The 16,900-nt window shown below is 50.6% G+C and overlaps 5 protein-coding genes across 5 annotated transcripts; 2 read left to right on the top strand and 3 right to left on the bottom strand.

Moving 5' to 3' along the window:
- Positions 1-1,392: 1,392 nt before the first annotated feature.
- TGAM01_v207008 (hypothetical protein) lies at positions 1,393-2,331 on the bottom strand (the record flags this gene model as incomplete). Its single annotated transcript, XM_018804242.1, has 1 exon — positions 1,393-2,331. One exon carries the CDS (start codon positions 2,329-2,331, stop codon positions 1,393-1,395), a length of 939 nt encoding a protein of 312 aa, XP_018662671.1.
- A 4,030-nt stretch (positions 2,332-6,361) lies between these two features.
- On the top strand, positions 6,362-6,886 carry TGAM01_v207007 (hypothetical protein; the record flags this gene model as incomplete). Its single annotated transcript, XM_024549996.1, has 3 exons — positions 6,362-6,408; positions 6,456-6,566; positions 6,619-6,886. The coding sequence occupies 3 exons, from the start codon at positions 6,362-6,364 to the stop codon at positions 6,884-6,886; spliced, it is 426 nt and encodes a 141-aa protein (XP_024405232.1).
- Positions 6,887-8,855: 1,969 nt separating this feature from the next.
- TGAM01_v207006 (hypothetical protein) lies at positions 8,856-10,816 on the bottom strand (the record flags this gene model as incomplete). The annotated part of the gene is made up of 2 exons (XM_018804244.1): positions 8,856-10,428; positions 10,503-10,816. The coding sequence occupies 2 exons, from the start codon at positions 10,814-10,816 to the stop codon at positions 8,856-8,858; spliced, it is 1,887 nt and encodes a 628-aa protein (XP_018662673.1).
- A 1,814-nt stretch (positions 10,817-12,630) lies between these two features.
- TGAM01_v207005 (elongation of fatty acids protein 2) lies at positions 12,631-14,187 on the bottom strand (the record flags this gene model as incomplete). The annotated part of the gene is made up of 3 exons (XM_018804245.2): positions 12,631-12,953; positions 13,034-13,316; positions 13,378-14,187. 3 exons carry the CDS (start codon positions 14,185-14,187, stop codon positions 12,631-12,633), a joined length of 1,416 nt encoding a protein of 471 aa, XP_018662674.2.
- Positions 14,188-15,546: 1,359 nt separating this feature from the next.
- Positions 15,547-16,607, top strand: TGAM01_v207004 (cytochrome c oxidase subunit Va; the record flags this gene model as incomplete). The annotated part of the gene is made up of 4 exons (XM_018804246.1): positions 15,547-15,722; positions 16,008-16,053; positions 16,119-16,236; positions 16,489-16,607. 4 exons carry the CDS (start codon positions 15,547-15,549, stop codon positions 16,605-16,607), a joined length of 459 nt encoding a protein of 152 aa, XP_018662675.1.
- Positions 16,608-16,900: the final 293 nt, after the last annotated feature.

Raw genomic sequence — 16,900 nt, 5'->3', positions numbered from 1 at the left:
GCTGCCTAGGCCACATGTCGGCAAGTAACAGCTCCATACGTGCATGTACAACACATCGTCAACTCCATTCGTCAACTCCATTCGTCAACTCCACCATATCGGAGGGTAAATGCAGAAAGAAGGAAAAAATCTCACCATCTCCATATGACCTTTTCTTTTTGCCTTTTACCCATTCTTTAACGAAAAATAGGCTCTCAACGACATTTTTCACATGTTTTTTTTTTACCATGTAGGTTTCTTTACTTCCAATCAATCTCGTCTCATCCCAACGTCTCTTACACATATCCAGATACCTCACAGCAAAGCAATCAGTCATACCAAACCCCCACAATCCACTACCTGGCTATACAAGTATGTAGTCCAAAACCCCATCAGCCCTTCCAAGATCTCCATCTCCAATAGCCGCAAAACCACTAGTACAACCTCTTACGCCGCCACGCCCAAAGATATCCACTCTGGGCATCGACGTGTACATGTCAAGCCCATCAACTTACAAGCATCTGATGCTACCCGCATGCATGCATCCTAACAACTGACGCCATTCTTCTTCATCAGTCGGCAAAAGGAAAAGAAATAAAAAAAAGCTTTTCCTCGCAGGCCCCAGAAAAGCCTGACACTTGTACACCGTGTTCCTGGCCGACCGCCTTCCGCGAGCCAGGGGATACTATCAGTAGTAGTAGTAATTTTTCTCAGTGCAGTACTGTATGCAGGAGGAGGAATTTCTTGCCCACCCGGGCCCACGGAAAATCCTTGCAACGGCATGGCAAGCTTACAGAGTACGTAGCATCGTAACGTCGGTGTAGAAACGTCTAAACTCGCCTCCTCAGGGATTCATTCAATTCACACACAAAATAGACCTCACGTGGCAAATTACACAATTATTCAGGAGCAAAAAAAATATGTGCGTGGTCCAAGAAAATTTCTTCATTGGTAAAAACATCATAAGCTACTTGGCGTAGATAGAACGAGAAAAAGATAAATGCACGTTTGCCAGCTGCTGCGCCGATCGCATCGCGGCTTTCCATCCCGCCTCCCTAAGAATAAAAAACGCCAAGAGTGTCATATTCGCATGACAAAACTCTTCTCATATAGTCTCCCACGTAAGAAATGAAAAAACGCCATCTGTGCAATGTGCCCCCATTTTTTGTTATGCCATATGAAATACGCCGCCTATAGATAAAAAGAACAATGGTTGATAAAGGACAGGAGAGAATGGTAAAAGGAGTAGATTGCAGCGCCGTCCGTCATGATCCGCAGAAAAGCGAAGAAAATAGGAGCCAGTCGCTGGTCGGAAAATTCGTGAAAATCGAAAGGAATGTGGACCCAGTTATTGGGACTGAAGTGCAGAGAGAAAATCAACAAGGAGAGAGGACGAGCGGTGTATGGGCCTGCTCATACTCTGATGCTTCGTCGCCGAGTCAAGAAGCCCTGGCGAATCCGTTTTGTCGGTGACAGGGGTGACGATACGTCGCTAACCGGCGACAGCGTGGCGGCTGAGTAGCTGCTGGCTCTCCTTGGGGCCATGGCTCCTGGGTAGTAGGGCAGAGCTGGCTGTGGTGTCAAGATGCGCGGGGTGCTGGTGTGGTTCTCCTCCTTTTCCTCGCTAAGCTGCTCCATGGTGCTTGTCTGTATTGACAGTCCCTCTCGAGAACGCGAGGCTGCGGGGTTCAGATTAGGCCTGCTACGCTTCCTGACCAGGCTCAACGTCCTCTTGAACATGGCCGCCGTCTTTCGGAGCTGCGGCTCGGGCTGCTCGGGCTCTTCCGGCTCTGATCTTGACGCAAACGGGTCCACATTGAGGAACGAATTTGAGTCCTTGTCAAAAGTAACCGGGGACATGATGCTGCTTGAGCGGGGAGGGTGCTGGAATACTGCTTTGGATGATGATGTAGAGGAGACAGACTCCTTTCGCCTGCTAAACACCGGCTCGGTTGATATCCTTGTAAGCTCGGTAGCAGAGCGTTCCGAACATGAGGTCTGCGATCTTGACCTTCGAGAAAGCTGGACAATGCAGGGCTTTCCTGAAAAGACGACGGAGACTGCCCGGGCAATGTCCTGGCAGGTTGATGGCTGTTCTTGCACCGCTTGTGTATGCTCGCTATCGGAGCTGTAGTCGCAATCGGAGAAGTCGTCGGCGGAGGAAGAAACATCCTCTTCTGATGAGAGGTAGAGGAGATGAGGAGCGGCGTGAGTGAGGACGGGTCGGTGCTGTGAAAGCTTCTGAGGCATGGTGGCCAGCAGGCGTGAGGCTCTCAGAGCGCTCCTGGGAGGCAGAGCCGGTGCCTTGGGTAGCATAGTCGTCTCTGACTTTGCGGTGGTTGTAGGCGACATGGTGTCGAATTGGGCCATGTCAGTAGTTGTGGTTGTGGTTGTGGTTGCGATAGTGGAAGTCTCCGAGCTTGGTGGAAAGCTTCGTCTTGTATACAATCTTCTCGTGGTGTGCTGCGGAATGAGATCGGCTTGGGTGTCTTTGTTCGAGCGGTCCACCAATGACATGACCTGGTGGATAGGCGAGCCGTAAAAGACAATATTGAATTTCTTCGTGCCCGTCTTACTTTATTGGTAGCTTCGAAGGGACGATCCAAGACCAATATAAAGAAAAAAAAGTCGAAATAGAAGAGAGAAGATGGAAGGGAGAGACTCTGGTGAGGTGGATGGCAGAATAAGGCGTCAAGAAGGGAAAGGGCGCTGGAGGGAGACTGCAGAGAGGAATGCAAAGCTTCTGTTCTCGTCTTGCGCAAAAGAAGCGAAAAGGGAAAAAGAAAAACGAAGACTAGGAGAAGAGAAGAGAAGATTTCCTGATCGAGAAGGGAACAAGAGAGAGATCATGTCTCTCCGCCGGAAGGGGGGAGCACATAGATAAGTAGCCTGCTCGTGTTGTACGCATCGCAGGCATGGCATGTTCCACCGGCTGGCACGAGGGCGGCCGTGCTCGCTGCGCAGCCCGCACTGGGTACTTGCAGCCAGCGGCGCCCGGGCCACGGCGAGCAGCTCCACTTCCTTGGCGTCTCCTTTTAGTCGAGCGTGGCAGGGGTTCAGAAAAGTGGGTGCGAGGGGAGGGGGCCCACTGTGAAGAGAATGAATTGATGCCCACACAACTTTGTACGAGTGTCGATGTACTGCTTGTATCCCGCCGTAGAATAGCTTGTACCAGCATCCATCGCACGCATTACCTAACATTGCGCAAATGTCACTGACTGGCTCCCCTGCCACCGAGTCGTTTCACAGGCCTGCCGCAGCCGACTAACACAGCGGTTTTTGCCTGGGGACCGGTAGCTGATGAGTGCAGCCAACGGAGCGAGCAGCTGTTTCTGTCCACGCGCGCTCCTCTCCATTTCGCTTTCGTCCAAGCTGTCATATATTTTGGTGGGAAAATGTGACTGCTGCAGATATACTAGTAGTGAGCCCAGTTGAGTTCAGTCGCGCATTGCATCGCATCACATCGCATGCAGCGCCACCTCCAAGTTCCAGCCTGTGGCTAGAGACTCTGGCAGCGACAGCGCTCAATGCCTTCGCTTAAAGCCTCCAAAGCTTCCAGTCTTCCAATTCTCTTCCCCAGCCACCGCCTGCACTATGCCATCATTCCAAGAAACTGATGGCTAGCGTCATATCTGCTGCATCCAGCGGGCACCTTTAATCGGCGAGCCCTTCTCCAACCTGCCAGTAGCTCAGGCGAGAAGAGTCACGACATCAGCATATTGCTGCCCTAGGTTCTGGCTAGTGCTGCGCATCAACTGCTATGATGTCCGTAGGTACATTGCAGGTACTGTAGTGGTGCGAGTCTCATAGACTCCTCGCAGATCTCAGGCCGTCGTTGTGCTGATCCTGTTCTCCTGGCACCTGAATTACACACAAAACTGTACCAGGTGGGTAAGGGTGATAAGCGGATTAGAAGAACCCTGAACTATCACAGCACATTCTCCAGAAATTGTCATGGAACCCCAAAATCCAGCCAGAAGGCAGACACGGCCACCACAAGACAATAAACTCTTTTCTCCACAAGGCGCCGTCCAACGCACCGCCTGGCCTTCCTTTTCCTCGGACCAGCCACCGAAAGGCCATGGCATGACGCCAAATCCGTCAGCGCGGTGACTAGAAGCCTAGCTAGACAAGCCACAGCGGAAGCAACATCAAATAACAATAGAAGCACCAGCAGCGTACAGATCCAAGGGACCTAAGGGGACCTCTACGCTGTTTTAGGCAGATCGCCAATCTCGTCACGCGGTAATTCTCCTCTAGCCTACCTGTATCCATCCAGTGACATTGTATGGACAGGACTGGCTGGGGTTGTACAGATATGTGTAGCTCGTCATTAAACTGCTTCCCACCTACTGCCTGTAGTAGGTAGCACCATTGACGTTGCTCGGCAATTCACGCCCTCCGCCGAAGCACGGGGTAGCATCCAGCCGCAGATCGTCTTAGAACAGATGCAAGCATCCGAGACGGTTCATGGGAAGACGCTGATGGGCCGTGCTGGGGGCGTAAGAAGATGACGCGAGTTGCGAGCACGACATAGATATCCTCTGCTAGGTACATGTATGCTGGTATTAGGTATATAGGATAGCAGTGGGCTTGCTAAAGAAGAGCCAAGATGGCTCATGGGCGGTTTACAGCCCGTCTTTGACGATGAATTGCCGTGGTGGGCGGTAGTTTGATGCGATGATCCATGGCTCGGCACGTATCGAGCAGGCAAGGGACAGCGTAGACATGGAGTTGCCCGCAACAGCAGGTCTAGCAAAGCAACCACCACGCGATATCGGCCACAGCTATAAGCTGATCAACCAGATACTATGTCGACATAACCTGGAAACACGTTGCTATTTTTGTGACAACTCAGGACATTTCGAGCAATTCTGCTATTAGAAGAAACAATATTAAACCGCATAAAATTTTAGAAGCACCAGCCAACACGCGCTCCCCAAAGCATTGGCCAGCCATCGTCACCAACACATGGCCAGTGCAATTCAGCAGTATATCCCTCCTCTTTTTTGTCTTTTTATTCGAGCAAAACAAAGTCCAAGCGCATCCCTTCTCCCCTTCAACGTGACCATTTAATTACACTGTATGTACGTTGTAATTAGTCTCCACGACTGCAGTGCACGAGAACAGCTGCATCCCGCAAGATTAAACCGCCTGCCGCACAGACTGCGCCCTCGGCGCAGGGCGAAAAAGGAAACGGATACACGGTGATCAAAGGCTCCTCGCTGTGGGTAACCTAATCTTCCTGTAGCCTTGGACGAGTCCACGTGTTTGTGGGTGTTTGTATGCATGAGATGGAAGCGTCGCGGACTTCTCCGTACGAGATACGGCTACCCTATCATCGGGGCTGATCAGAGACATTCCAACACGTCCGCCTTCCTTTGCCCTGAAATTATTTTTTCTGGCACGAGGCCATCATACCATTAGATCGGCTCGTATGTGTCTTCTTGCTGGATATATTCTCTAGACCAATCCCCTCCATCCACCTCATGCCTGCAGCGCACCATCAGTAGGCATGTACATGACGCCGTCGAGTTGATGTCAAGAGCTAGCATCTCCCTCTTCCGCGACCCAATCACGCATCGCCATTCAACCAGACTCCAGATTCTAGACTCGAGATTGCAGCTTCGTTAGCCATTGATTACATCAGAGCATGTGCGTGTCTGCTCTCTGACTGGCCCTGCGTCGTTCTTTTGGCGCCGACCTGCACACCCACTTTGGCTCTGCTGGCGCTTCTCAGTTTAGCATCGCGCCGTCCAACCATTTGCGAATCACGGCATTGCAATGCTGCAGGAGATGCACATGCAAGAATCTTCTCGTCCCATTTTCCTTGATTCTCCTGCTTTATCTGCAAGCTACTGGCTGTTTACTTGTATCTGCATATACTGTATAGGTACGGGGTACATTCATGGCGTTGTAAGTTGAGATATGCTGGCAGCTCTTCTATGGTTCGTCCTAGCAACTCTTGTGACTGTATGACAAAAGATAAGGTAGGCATCACCCTATCGCTTGTACAAACCGACATCGCCTCTACCGAGCCCCTGATTTACAGCACCCGAGTCGTACCAGATTCCACGGCTCCAGATGCCTTCGCGCCCACGGTTGTGTACGCGTTGCGCGGAATGGATTCGAAACCTGATCCCGTCTGCTGGATAGTGGTAGGCCAGCAAGCCAAAGGGAGCCAGTGACGGAGGTAAAGACAATTGTGTCAATGTGTTTCTGACCTAGGTATCCTTCAAAAGCTAGTGCCGCCTATTTACTTGATACCCCCTCTTTAGAGGATTGCAGCCTTGGAGCTCGGACTCGACAAAAACCTCGTATCTGCCACAATGCATGTCTCAAACAAAGACGCCACCAAAAGACATTTGGCAATACCTTGGCGATGAGCTCAAAGCCCCAGCAGCCTGGTCAGTTGGCACACATATCTCAGTAAGGCTGGAACACTGCTAGTGCCGCAGAACACGGCCATCTGACAGCTTCCGTTCGCGACACGGAGCGCCTCAAACCTTGGACGTCACTCTGCCGCATCTCGATTATGCCCTTGTTGTTAGTCCCGGAGGCCTGAGGTCCCGAGCTCTGACGGGTAGGTATGTAGGTGTCTGGACAGTGAAGCTTACTGTATGCAGCACTTTCTATCAGAGTGCCAGAATCCCAGCCAGTTTTCGACTGCGAATCACCCAGTGGCCGTGCTCTGGTCCCTGGCTCAAGGGCACGGCTCCGTACAGATCCTGTCGACAATCAGAGCATCAGATCCCGTATTACGTATTTCGCCACCTTTGATGCCTATCACGAAACTGAAATAGCAACACCATTAGGCATCATAGATCTCATCACCACTTTTAGATACGATGGTGCCTACAGGTACCATCTCTGTTCTGCTGCCAAAGGGGGTACAAAGGCTACCTGAGAGTACCTAAAAGAGTACCTAACGCACAAGCTGGAGAAAGGACCCCATAGATGGCGTCATGATGGGGCTGACACCTCTCTGTTGACGCCAACCATGATGCTTGCGCCACACCTTCTTACCATCAAACCTTCTTTTTGACGGGGGCACCCGTGCCACGGGTGACAGCCATAGCTTACCAGCCACAGCTCCTATACGGCTTTCCCCTATGCCTCAACCAGTTTAGTCGCATCTTCATTCAACTAAGAACACTGGAATTCAGAAATAGAAACGACGCGGCGTCGAGCCACAGCGGCTGTGCAGCTCTAGCTAAAGATTCACAGCTGAGAATACTCCGATCAAAACGGAGAATTAGGGAACATTCTAAATGAAGAGAAAAAACGGTCTCTTGTTTAGGCATCATGCTGAGATTCATCCCAAGCCCAAGGTACCTAGAGAGAAAAATTGCAAAATTTAGACTCGTCATTTTCTTGCCCATGTCTACAGCCTTGGACCCCCTTCCTCGTTTCAACATCAGCCTCGAGCGTTTCAATCACCGGACGGCTCGCTGGAACCCCAACCGTGCCCCCCCCCCTTGGCCGACAGGAACGTTTGTTTGACGATTGTTTCTTAAATGATGACCTTTTTTTCTTTATCGCCCAGTTAAACGCCAAGGCGAAACGAAACCTGATACACGGCACGGTGGGCTCTCCCACGTGGGCGTGATAGGTTTTTTTTTTCTCTTATCTTTTGCGCAATGATATGTTTTAGATATATAGAGATTTATAGGTCAGGTACTTTGAAGATGTACCTATATTTCGTCTGTTTGCAAGATGTGCGTAACACATGAGGCATACAACAGTCAACACGTGCTGTTACTTATCCCCTGTCCATGACTGCCATTATTCTTCCCTTTCCTTTTTCAATAACAGCAAATCTTTCTGAAACACATAGGTATCTAAATGGAATGGGTAAAATACAGATAGATGGAATAGATAAGCAGGCCGGCAAGCAAGCATCGTACGGAAGCTTCCTCAGAAGCTGACTGGTTAACCGCCGGGGATACCCACCCCTCCCCATTTCAAACGCCCACCTGAGCCAGTTTCATCCTTCATTAAATAGACTAAACAAGATCGAAAGCAGCCTAATCGACCAAAGAAAAAAATGTCGTGCCTGATGCCCATACAGTATTCACAGTATCGCAGCCCTGAAAAGATACTTCCACAAGACGTAGGCTGTGGGAAGCTAAAATTTCAAAAAGCCATCTTTCAGAGTCTCCCTACACGAACTCAAAAAGAGTAACTTCAAATTCAGCTAAGCCTCTTTCTTTATCATCAGCTCTAAATCGGGAAAATACCTTATTCTTCGTACTCCACTACTTGGCTCAAGAGAGTAAAAAGCCACCAAAAAAATGTCATACTGGTACCGCCTAGTTGGTTCGGCCGGAGAATGACTAACACCACATGGCGCTGCCATAAGCTTATCGTCACGCCTCACACACCCGGCTACAAATAGAACTCATCATATGATAAGGTTAAATCGATCGCCTTAATGCAGGTCAACTTTTTGGCTGCTATAATAAGCCACGGATGACGGACCTTCCGTAATGCTAGAAAACAAACCGGCCGTATACCGCACAAAAATACGCAAAAAAAAAAAAAAGAGAAGCACGCCAAGCCAAAGCCAAAGAACTTGTATAGAAACAATATCGACGTCAACAAACATTATGAACCGACTGTTAATGTACCCCTAGTATAGTCCCAGATCCTTCAGTCTTGTGTGTTTTCTATATTACAGTGACTACTAAAGATTAGAAATTGATGATGACAGGGATGAAATAGGAAATAGAGAAATCAAGGCATAAACCACAATTTGCTACCATCAATCATCATGCCTAGTATGTGCCTCATGACCAAAGCCCCATGACACCGAAGTGGGCAAATTCCCTCGAGAAGGAGAAAAACAAAAGACGAAAAGACAGAAAAAAGGAAAATCAAGGCCAAAGTGATGGCGGCGGCCGTAGAGAATCCCCGCCGCTGCTTGAAGGCCGCCAAGAGTCCGATGCAGCAGATCCCCTGCGCCCAAATTCATCTGTCATGCCGGGCGGTGGAGGCAGAGGCAAGAATAAACCGCTGCCGTCTCCGACCATGATACTACGTCGAACCTCTCCTCGGTTCCATCCCTCTCCGGTGACATCTGCCGCCAGACCGTAGCTGCTGACGGGGCGTCGCAGCGCGGGGCCAACCGCGGTTAATGCGTCAACTTTGCTGAAATTCCATTTACCAAACTCGTCCGTCTTGGTGTACACTTCGAGCGTGGTGACTGGCGGCGGAGCAGCAGGTCGCAAGTGCGCCGCAAATGGGTTGTTGGAGCTGAATCGATGTGCTGCCGGAGCACGAGGCATAAGCTGCCGGGGAGACGGAGATTTGGGAGAAGTCGGAGAGGCAGGAGTGTTAGCATATGGGTTGTAGGTAGGAGATGCTGGCATTCCTGCATACGCCATTCGAGTGCTGTGAGTTGAGTTGTGAGACGGGGTTCGCATATGTGCTCCCCCGAGGCCTGGGTTGGGAGGAGGCAGCCCCTGAAGCTGCTCGGGGAATGACTCATCGTGAACATAGAGCCTGCGCAGCTTAGGCATAGACCCCGAAAGGACAGATGAGGCAAGATAAGTGTACCAGCTCGCCTTCATGCTGGCATATACCTCCTTATCTGACTCGGTAGAAATCTCGTAGCGCAGAATTTCGAGGCTCTGAGATGCGAGCAACTCGATGCCTGCGTTCTGCGGAAATGCTTCAATCACCTTGGCCTGCATGGCCAGAGTCTTCAGATACGGCGCCATCGTCAAGATCTCTTGAAGTCTTTGCGGGTGGACGCCAGTATCGATCAGCGTCAGGACCCGGAGTCCACGCTGTGTCTCTGGCCAAGCAAGATATTCGATAAGGCCGGCAGCTGTCACTCGAGGCGTTGCTTCCATTACAAATTCCTCCAACGAGGGCATGATAGGCCCCGTTCCAGCCGTCAGCACCTCATCAGAGATGCTCTCCGTGTCGGTCATTTTCAGAGCCCGAAGGTTTTGCAACGAGCTCAACACCGCTCTCATAGTCAGGGTGTCGACGCTGATGCCATTTAGCTCTAAAACCTCAAGTCGAGGCCATACTTGGCCCGTAGCCAGCGCTGCTAAGCTCCGCTCCGAGCCCGCGTTGTACGTCATCTTTCGGATGTTGGGACATCTGGCTTGGACTTCAAATCGTAGCGTTGAGCTGCTCGACTCATCCGAGAACATGCCCTCTGGTAAATCGACATACTTGAGACTGGGAAGAACGGCAATGGTCTGAGCCAACTCGACCTGGCAGTACTCGCGTACCTGGTAGGGCGTCTTCAAAAACTCAACTTTTTTGCCAAGACGGGTTGGGTCTTCGCGAACAGTGCGTCGGAATAGTCTCAGTCTCGCTTGAGCTGGATCCTCGGGAATGGCATTTCGGTCAAATCTGGTCTGCTTGCGTCTCTCGGCCAGCCAAGCTTCAAGTTTGCAGTAATGGACCTGGTCGATCCGAACGCTGTGATACCTGAAGAGGGAGTCAGCCAGGAAACATGCCTGAACAGTCTCGGCACGGGGCCAAAGTCTCAAAGAGCAACTCACAATGACTTGATGGCTGCTTCATGCCAGGCTCTATTCACCTGTGAACAGTGCGCCAGGTCGCGCAGGTCACACAGCATGCACCCGTCGTCGTTTCCGCTCTCCTCACACGCATCGTAGGTCTCATCGCGAGAATGGGGGCAGACGAAGCCAAATATCCGCCCAAGAACCGTGGCTGGGAGAACGGCGACGAGCTGACTCGACCTCACACTCGGAGGAAAGAATGGCTCCCGGCTGGTACTAACAGGGCGGCGCAATCCAGGAGGGCTCGCGAGCTCCAGCTTCTTCTTGTCCTTCCGCCGAAAGAGGAACCTCATGGTGATGATGAGCTGATTGTTCCAAACCCCAAGCGCTGCTCAAGCCAAAACGAAGCCAAACTGAGGCGGTAAAGGTATTGTGTGCAGAAATACAGATGCAAGAAAAGGACGAAGCTGGCCAAGGTGGTAGACGCGTAGCGAGAGGCTGTCAAAGAAACGAGAAACAAAGAAGCAAGAGACAGAAAGAGAAAGAGAACGAGCTGAAAAAAACAAGCAAAAGAGCTGACAACGAAACGTCTAAGAAAGCGTGACAAGAAGCGATGCTCTCGACTGGTGCTGATGATTGAAACTTGTTTTGCGCATTCCTTGCAGCTTTGTGCCCCACGAACAATCCACGAGGCTGAAATCGGGGTCCCCTCCAGCCCAGCCCGCGAGAAGCAGCGACTGGTTCAGAGGCTGCTGATGTCCGTCGCAAGCAATGCAAAGAAGTAGAAAGAAAGATACAGAGACAGAATCGAGGCTTGAGGCAACAAAGAAAGTAATTGTGACAAATTTATGTTGAGCGTTTATTATGGCTATTCTCCCAGTCCAAAGTAGAGGCTGGGATTGAATGCCTTGGCAGGAGAAACGAAACAAAAGTTGGGTAGCAAAAGGCGAGGTCAGGATCCAAATGCCAATTGGCAAGTCGATGTTTATCCCATTGCCTTGCCGCTGTGGCGTGCGGAAGCAGTCCCGTCCAGGGGCAAGAGAAACACCTGGCAGCGCCCGAACAAGCCTCTGAAGGGGGGGGGGGGGTACCCCCAGCCTGGCGGACGCGGTTTCAGCGGCGCGGCGCCCTGAGAGCCAGTCTTTTTCCCCGCATCATTTCACGGCCGCTGGAATCCGCGCCAGTTGGCAGCCAGGCGCTAATATGCACTGGCCCTGTGGCCGGGCTGTGCCGCCGCTGGGTGCATGTTTGCCTGTGCTCCTGGGCCATGGCAATTTCACAGTTGCAAGTCCTTTCTGGCCTGGTCCAATCAATGCTCCGGGATTGCGTTTGAAATTACGAGAAGCTACCTTGCATTTGCAGCTGCAATTGAGCAAGCCTACTTTATTGTTGACTTTATGCTTTGTGCTCGCAAATATGCTTAAATGATCCAACGGAACACGACCCATTGCCGGCATCTCGTGTTGACGTAACGTTTACTTGTATTCACTATCTCTCAGCATCTATTCATCCATTGCACTAGATTTCAATGCCCATTAGTGTATATTGACACGTGCTCACGTAAAAATAGAAAAGGTAGACAGACGTATCTTTTAATTGCATTAACACTCAAGACACCGAAACAACGGATTTATCAACACTTGTCCCATACCGCCCATCTATCTAACTCATCTCCCGGATCAGGAGCATGCCAGGTGAATGAAGTATACATCCAAGTATAATACAGTATAAAGGCAGAAGATAATTAATAAAACGAGGCCAGGTTGGCATGACTTTCCTGGCCCGTGACGCTGCCATTCCATGTGCAGCCCAGCCTACCCGGGACGTTTCTCATAACAATAACTGCCTAACCTGTCCTACGCCTCCAGTTTTTCCCCAAATTAATCCATATACCCGTCGTCGACCGCCCGTTGTCATAGTTCGCAGAAGACATGTCATCATCGCATAGGGCGATTCGTATTAGTTCATTTGCTGGAAATGTCCTCATGTCCAAAACAGAGATTAAAATTGTATAGTCCCCTTGCAGTAGAAAATGCTCCAGATTCATAAAAAAAAGTAGAATGCTCGGCACCATTACAGTGCTTGAGCTGTTTGACCATTGAAGTCTTATGATCGAGACATGGTTGCGCCCTTATAAGACATCTTAATGGCATCAGATGTGGCCAATTTAAGCCTTGCGGGACCTAGCAGTGGCACTGTTGGTCTTGGCACCAGTGGTAGTGCCATTGGTCTTGCCGCTTGAGTAGGTAGCCATGTGGACAGGGTCGGGCAGAGGAGCTTGGCTCATGCGTCGCAGGGACTTGCGAGTAGTAGTCTTGCCGTCCTTCTTGTAGGTGGCGAAATAGAAGGAGATGAAGAGGACCAGGTATGAGCTGAGGATACCCATGCCAGCAAAGGCAGCAAATTCCTCACCGGCGCACTTGCCAGCATTGGGCATGGAGGGGAAGTAGGTCGAGGTGAAGTAGGTGTAGGAAGCGAAGTAGACGAAGCCTGTTTGTCAAATCCAAATTAGTCAATGATCGAGAGGATGCGAGGGGGAAAAAACACAAAGACGGCGATAAGTCACTTACCCAAGTCAATGATGAATTGGATGATCTGGAGACGAGTAACCCACTCCTTCCACCAGATCTTGACGCCACGAGCGCTCTGGAAGTAGTACCAGTACATGACAACGTGCACAGTCAGGTTGAGGATAATGGGAACCCAAGAGACGGAGGTCAAGCCAATCAGCTGAGTGTAGCAAAGAAGAGCGGTGGCTCCGTGGTGGTAGCAGTGGAGGAAGGTCAATGGCTTCTTCTTAAGGAACAAGAAGACGGTGTCGAGCAGCTCAAGGTACTTGGTCAGGTAGTTGAGCTAAATAATCATCCATTGTTAGCACATACCGCCACGTTTCGTTTTCAACAAATTTACTTACGTAGTAGAGAACAACCAGAGGCTGAGTCCAGCCGCCCTCGTGGTTGCAGATGGCAAAGAAGATACCCTTGCGGACAACAGTGGGCAGAAGCTGCTCAATGAAGAGAGCCAAGAGGAAGCCGCTGATGGCGGTCAGGTAGAAGTTGTGGATGAGGAAGAGCGCCTTGAGCTTGAAGGGCTCGCGGTTGCGCATCAGCTCTCGGCCGCCGAAGATGATGAAGTAGTAAATGACGATGAAGATGGACGTCGACTTCAGCGTGGACATGGGAGTCTCAAAGGGCACAAACTCGAAGTCATTGGCCGAGTAGCCAACGACGGCCGTGAAGAGCTTGTCAAAGATGGGCCATAGGTGGATGCCGAAAGGGCGATCGAGCGTAGGGAGCGGCAGCTGCTCGTAAAACGTAGCGGGAGCCGACATGATGGGCAACGGTGGTTTCGGACCAGATTCCTGCGATTCAATTGAAGAGAAGAGAAATCTAGTGAACACGCGACGCGAAGAGACGACCTCCCAAAAAAGTATTAAAGAAAAAAAAGGGGATTGCAATTGCAATTGCAGTCCGTAGATTTTAATCGAGGCAAAAAAAAAATTGCACACCGAAGGAATGACGAGAAGAGGAGGGAAAAGATCAGAGTCGACAAAGCCAACCAAACTCCGAGACGAAGACAATGGCAACTCTCTCGCGGGGGGATGGAGGAGAAGGAGGAGAAGGGGAAAAAAAGATTGGAGGGCAGAAGAAATAGTGTTTGGTAATACTCGGCACGGGAGCGTCGCCAGTATCAAGTACGCGCGCCTCTCCACTAGCACTAGCATAGTTTAAGGCGCCTCATCCCCTATTCCAGAGTGGAAATTTGGCTGCAGTGAGGCCAAGTGTACATCTGGCCTTTGGCGCATGTGATTGGGCACTATCGGAGATGGGCAAAAACTGAAGTAGGCACTCACGCGGGGACAGAAAAACAGGGGATGCGAGAAATTTAGCACACACATGTCGATATAACGCACATACAATCCTATGAATCAATTGCTTTAAAATGGGTTTCTGCTACCTGATCTGTACGCACGTAATCATTCTATGCTGCTTGCCTGGTTCTGCAGAATGTACACTTCTGACGCTTACACGTGACCTCGGCCCGGGCAGGGACTCAGCTGTGCTGCCGGATCCCACGTAATTTCGGCGCTGCGCGGACGCCGGAAGCGAATGCGATGGGATTTAATTATTGAAGAAGGCAGAAGCAAGGAACGCCCGAAGCATTAGTACATAAAGCGAGCATATTGGGATTCCCGATACGACAGAATGAGGTCAATTCATGCAAGGGCGGCGGCTGAAAAGTTCCATGGTGGGAGCTGAACGCCCAGGTTTGGTGGCGGCCTCGTGCTCAATTTGCCCAAGACCTTTAAACGACCTGAAAATATTTCGTGATCTGTGAAAGCTTTACCAATTAGGTCTTTGCATGCATGGCAGCCAGTGATACTATCAATTGGCATCAGACAATTGATTGAAAAGCGTCGGAGGACCCGAGACGAAGAAAGCAGATGCAGAAGCGCCGCAATTGGCAGCACGGCGATCCCGACGCACTTCCGTGGCTGGCATCATCTTAGGCCGTACCCGAGGATTTCTTACCATGTATGTAAAGTCCTCGGCTGCCTATACTTGAAGCTTATAATAACACTGCTCAGCTCACGGTGGCCTGTAAACTGGCAGTATTGACAGAGCTTTAGAGCTTTATCAATCTTGCAACGCTGCTGCGGAGATGCTGCTTCCATCTGATAGCCTATCGCTCGGCATGGACCTTTCGTCTCGGCATCAGCAGCTCGCAATGGCGGTCCTCTCGTCGAACGAATGAAATTTGGCTTATTGAAAAGTAGCATTCCAGTCCGTACGCGCCCGCACAGTCTGCACTGTCCACACAGACGCCAATTCATACCAGCGCTCAGCCCCGCCATAAAACCAATTCGTACTGTGCCATCTCCCTCCGCCTTTGCCCGGATAATCAGGCAATCCCCACCGCTTAGTCATCCCCGCCGCCTCTCAGACGATTCTTTGCTCCAAAACACCTCTGCCAATCTAGCCAAAGGCCTAAAACGCTCTAAACACCAAAACTCCTCTCTCTTCTCTTCCCCAAAAAAGGGCTCGCTCTTCTCTCTCTCTCAATTCTTTCTTCTCTTCCAGCCATGCAGTCCGCCGCCCTGTTCCGCGCCGCCACTCGCGGCTCCTCCATGGTCCGCGCCGCCGCTCGACCCGCGCCTTTCGCCGTCCGCTCGGCCGTCGTCGCTGCTCGGCCGTTCAGCATCTCTGCCTCCCGAAAGGCCGAGCACGCTGAGGAGACCTTTGAGGAGTTCACTGCCAGGTGAGGATCGCCATAGACGCCCTTCATTTTTTATTTTACGCATCGACGGCACGGCGATTGGGGCGCAATGCGCTGCGGGAAGAGAAGAATGTATACAACGCAAAGAGGAGGGAAAAAAATAAAGTGGGCGGCAGATTGGGACATTTACAGCTTTTTTTTGGTGGTCGTCCGGGGGAGGGGAGGAAAAGCGACCCAATCAACGACGCTCTACATGCTGCTGTGCTACGCTATGCATACCGAATAAACCTGTCCAGTGGCTGACGAAATTTATGACCAAAATCACAGATTCGAGAAGGAGTTTGATGCTGTGCAGGACGTCTTCGAGCTCCAGGTAAAAACCGACCCTCCACAAAGCTCCAGCTTGAGAATCGTATGATTTGCTAAGTCATCTTTTAGCGCAACCTCAACAACGCCTTCGCCTACGATCTCGTCCCTTCACCCTCCGTCGTCGCTGCTGCCCTCAAGGCTGCCCGAAGAGTCAACGACTTTGCTACCGCCGTCCGCATCTTCGAAGGTAATGGCCTACCCTCACCCATCTTTCGCTGTGTTGAATTGAGGAGTCACCGATGTCCCCACCTTTGATATACACATATATCCTCACGTATATATGCATGAGAGAAGCTTGTTGAGTCATTCATATGCACCTCTTCATGCCCTTAATCTTATGTGTTTTCACCTTTTCCTTCTTCTCCTACTTCTTTTCGGGGATATCAAATTACGTCATTCTGTCAAAGGCTAGTATGCTAACACAGCCTTCTATAAACAGGCATCAAGGCCAAGGTCGAGAACAAGAACCAGTACCAGCAGTACCTGGACGAGCTCAAGCCCCTGCGAGAGGAGCTTGGCGTCGAGCTGAAGGAGGACCTCTACCCCGAAGAGAAGTAGATTTTCTTACTGTCCAACCGAGGATTTAAGAGAAAAAGAAAAGAAAATCTTGTTCAGAGTATTGTACATGGTATTATTCATATTTGGAGTGAAGGAAGAGAAACAGCGAAGGTGCTAGACGGTTGATGGAGAAGGGAGGCTAGTAGCGGCATCCCAAACCAATGTCTTATTATAGTTGATGAAGCACGTAGTGTATACTGCTCCCTCCTGTTGGTTACAACGTCTAGTTGTCTCAACAAATCTTAAAATCAAAAAGAAGAAAAAAACAAGGGTTCATAGATTCCCCTTACTGT

The sequence above is a fragment of the Trichoderma gamsii genome, assembly GCF_001481775.2.
Source record: "Trichoderma gamsii strain T6085 chromosome Unknown Scaffold_25.2, whole genome shotgun sequence".
Classification (NCBI taxonomy): Eukaryota; Fungi; Ascomycota; class Sordariomycetes; order Hypocreales; family Hypocreaceae; genus Trichoderma; species Trichoderma gamsii.
Note: the sequence above shows the minus strand (reverse complement) of the source record. Positions and strands in the feature narration are given on the sequence as shown.